At 30.4% G+C, this 2,464-nt stretch overlaps 1 protein-coding gene across 1 annotated transcript; it reads left to right on the top strand.

Moving 5' to 3' along the window:
- Nucleotides 1-223: 223 nt before the first annotated feature.
- On the top strand, nt 224-1,243 carry LOC107416899 (calcium-binding protein KRP1). Its single transcript, XM_016025450.4, has one exon. It carries the CDS (start codon nt 519-521, stop codon nt 861-863), a length of 345 nt encoding a protein of 114 aa, XP_015880936.1. The 5' UTR covers nt 224-518; the 3' UTR covers nt 864-1,243.
- The last annotated feature ends 1,221 nt before the right edge of the window (nt 1,244-2,464 follow it).

Below are 2,464 nucleotides of genomic sequence, written 5' to 3'. Positions count from 1 at the left end.
GAAGTAGCCTTAGTGGTAAAAGTCAAAAAGATAAAAGAAGTCTAAAGTCTAAATCCCATTGAATGACGATAATACCCCTCAAATTACAAAACTAACTCTGCTTCCCATGAGTCCCATCGTGTGGAAGTCAAAAGAAGATGGAACAAAATGAGTGGTACCCTTTATTTGACTACTTCTTTCTCAATTCTCACTTTTCGCAAAGAGCATGGCCAAGTCTAAAATCAAAAACAAAAAACAACTTTGTTAAAAAAAAGAGGTAACAAACTTCTCCGAAACAACAGAGGCAATTTGCATTCTCAAATATGGGAGAATCAAAGCCGACCAGCCATTAAGAGTCTGTTCCTTTGCTGTCATCCATTGGGGGACCAAACTCTTCCCCTTCCGAGAAGCCTCCCTGCTTTCCATAATACTATATATACATTCCTTTCCCTTCCAATCTCTTCCCCCAAGAAACACATACATACAGAAAGAGGAGGTTTTAATTTGCTGTCCTAATTATCTCCTAGTAATTAAAATCAATGGCAGATTTTGAAGATTTGCTTCCTGTAATTGCTGATAAACTTGGTGGGGAGGGCCTGATAAAGGAGCTCTGTAATGGGTTTCAGTTGCTGATGGACAAGGACATGGGTGTGATCACGCTGGAGAGCTTAAGGAGGAACTCTGCACTTCTGGGCCTTCAGGATTTGAGAGAGGATGAGCTTGTGTGCATGGTTCGAGAAGGTGATTTGGACGGTGATGGGGTTTTGAATCAGATGGAGTTCTGTGTTTTGATGTTCAGATTGAGCCCTGACTTGATGGATGAGTCTTGGTATTGGCTTGAACAGACTCTGCAACTGCAAGAGGAGCTCGGTAAGAGACCTTGAATTTGTTGGCCATGAAGTTCCTCTGGCGTTTCACTAGGACAATGGAGAATGCTAAGACTGCGACGTCGTTTTTGTTTTGTAGAAAGGAATAAGTTGCATTGTCTTTTCTAATTAAACATTGCCTTGGCACAGTGTTTCCATTTTCTTCTTTTCTTCATTTGTCATTTATTCAGATATTGAAAAGCAAAATGCAAAAACCATTGCGAATAAAAGGACACAAAAAATAATGGAAATTCATTTGGCTACAGATTTTTATTTATTTTTAATTCTTTTTGATAAATTGGAAATTCATATACCTTTCTTATCTCTGTTTTAAAAGAGTATATATAACAAGTTTTTAAAGATGTTAATCCATATATATATATATATATATATATATTATTTCTTATGAAATATATATTTCAAATTTTTTTGTGGTATCTGATGCGATTATATTATCGAAAGTAAATTTTGGATGGTCTAAAAAGGGTGACTAAAATTTTTGGGTTTGAAATTAAAAGTTTAAAAAGTTTATTTAAATAATTGGCATCTTAGAGTTTGTTTATTTATTTATTTACTTATTTTTGTTGATGAATAAGCATCTTGGAATATTATATATATATATATATATATATATTATTACATAAAAATTACGAATGCCTTTTATGCTTGCTTTTTAATGAAGACTAAAAGAAAACGTGTATGCAATAAAATAAGAAGAAAAAAATAAAATGATCTGCCCGATAAAATGTTGCAGGCATTCAATGGATCGATACAGATAAGTAGATCCATGGTGCCGTACATTATCTGATTTTGCTTGATTGTTCTTTTTGTGGAACAACTTTTTGAGATCCATAACCAAAGTTCCTCGAAGCGTACTCAGTTGAACTTAATTTTACCATTTTTCTAGCCGTTGGCACATGCCAATTCGAACACAACCTTTCCTCTTCCTTTTTCTTTTCCTTTTTTTTTTTTAATTAAATATTTAATGATAGACAAATAGTATATTAGTGTTTCATAAAATAAAATATAGAAAAAACGAAAAATATATTAGTGGCAATAAAAAATATTTCGTTTAACTAATATTGCTTTTGTTTTATATTATGGATCATGTTGGGTTATCATATTTTTAGTATGGATTAACCAACATTGTCACTTCCATGTATTTTATTTTATTTTATTTTTTTTTTGGGTTACAGAACTGTATGTATTGTATTTTGTTAGAACGAATTAGTAATACATGTGTTATATCACATTTTTTACGCTATTTAAAACTATAAAAATAAAAAAAAAGATTTTCCTAGCAAAAGATGGAACAATTTTGTTTCATGAATATTTTTAACCTATGTAGATCGCTTAAGAAACGAGACATCTCTTTACAAACTCACTTTTTACATATTGTTGGAAAAATTTGGTTTTAAAACCAAATTTAATATTTGTAACATCTAAATTAAATGGCTTGTTAATTGATTATTTTTTTTTTTTTTAAATATGGGAGTTATAAATTTTGTAACGGATAATTAAATTAGAAGAATTTAATTGTAAAATATTTGTAACAAAAATTTAATGGCAAATGTTATTAAATATATTTAAAATTATATTAAAAACCTTATTAATTTTAT

This window comes from Ziziphus jujuba, chromosome 4, assembly GCF_031755915.1.
Source record: "Ziziphus jujuba cultivar Dongzao chromosome 4, ASM3175591v1".
Classification (NCBI taxonomy): Eukaryota; Viridiplantae; Streptophyta; class Magnoliopsida; order Rosales; family Rhamnaceae; genus Ziziphus; species Ziziphus jujuba.
This window is presented reverse-complemented; position numbering and strand designations above follow the sequence as displayed.

Excerpts from the sequence above, each read along its gene's own strand:
- LOC107416899 (XM_016025450.4), top strand. The coding sequence starts at position 519 with ATGGCAGATTTTGAAGATTTGCTTCCTGTAATTGCTGATAAACTTGGT.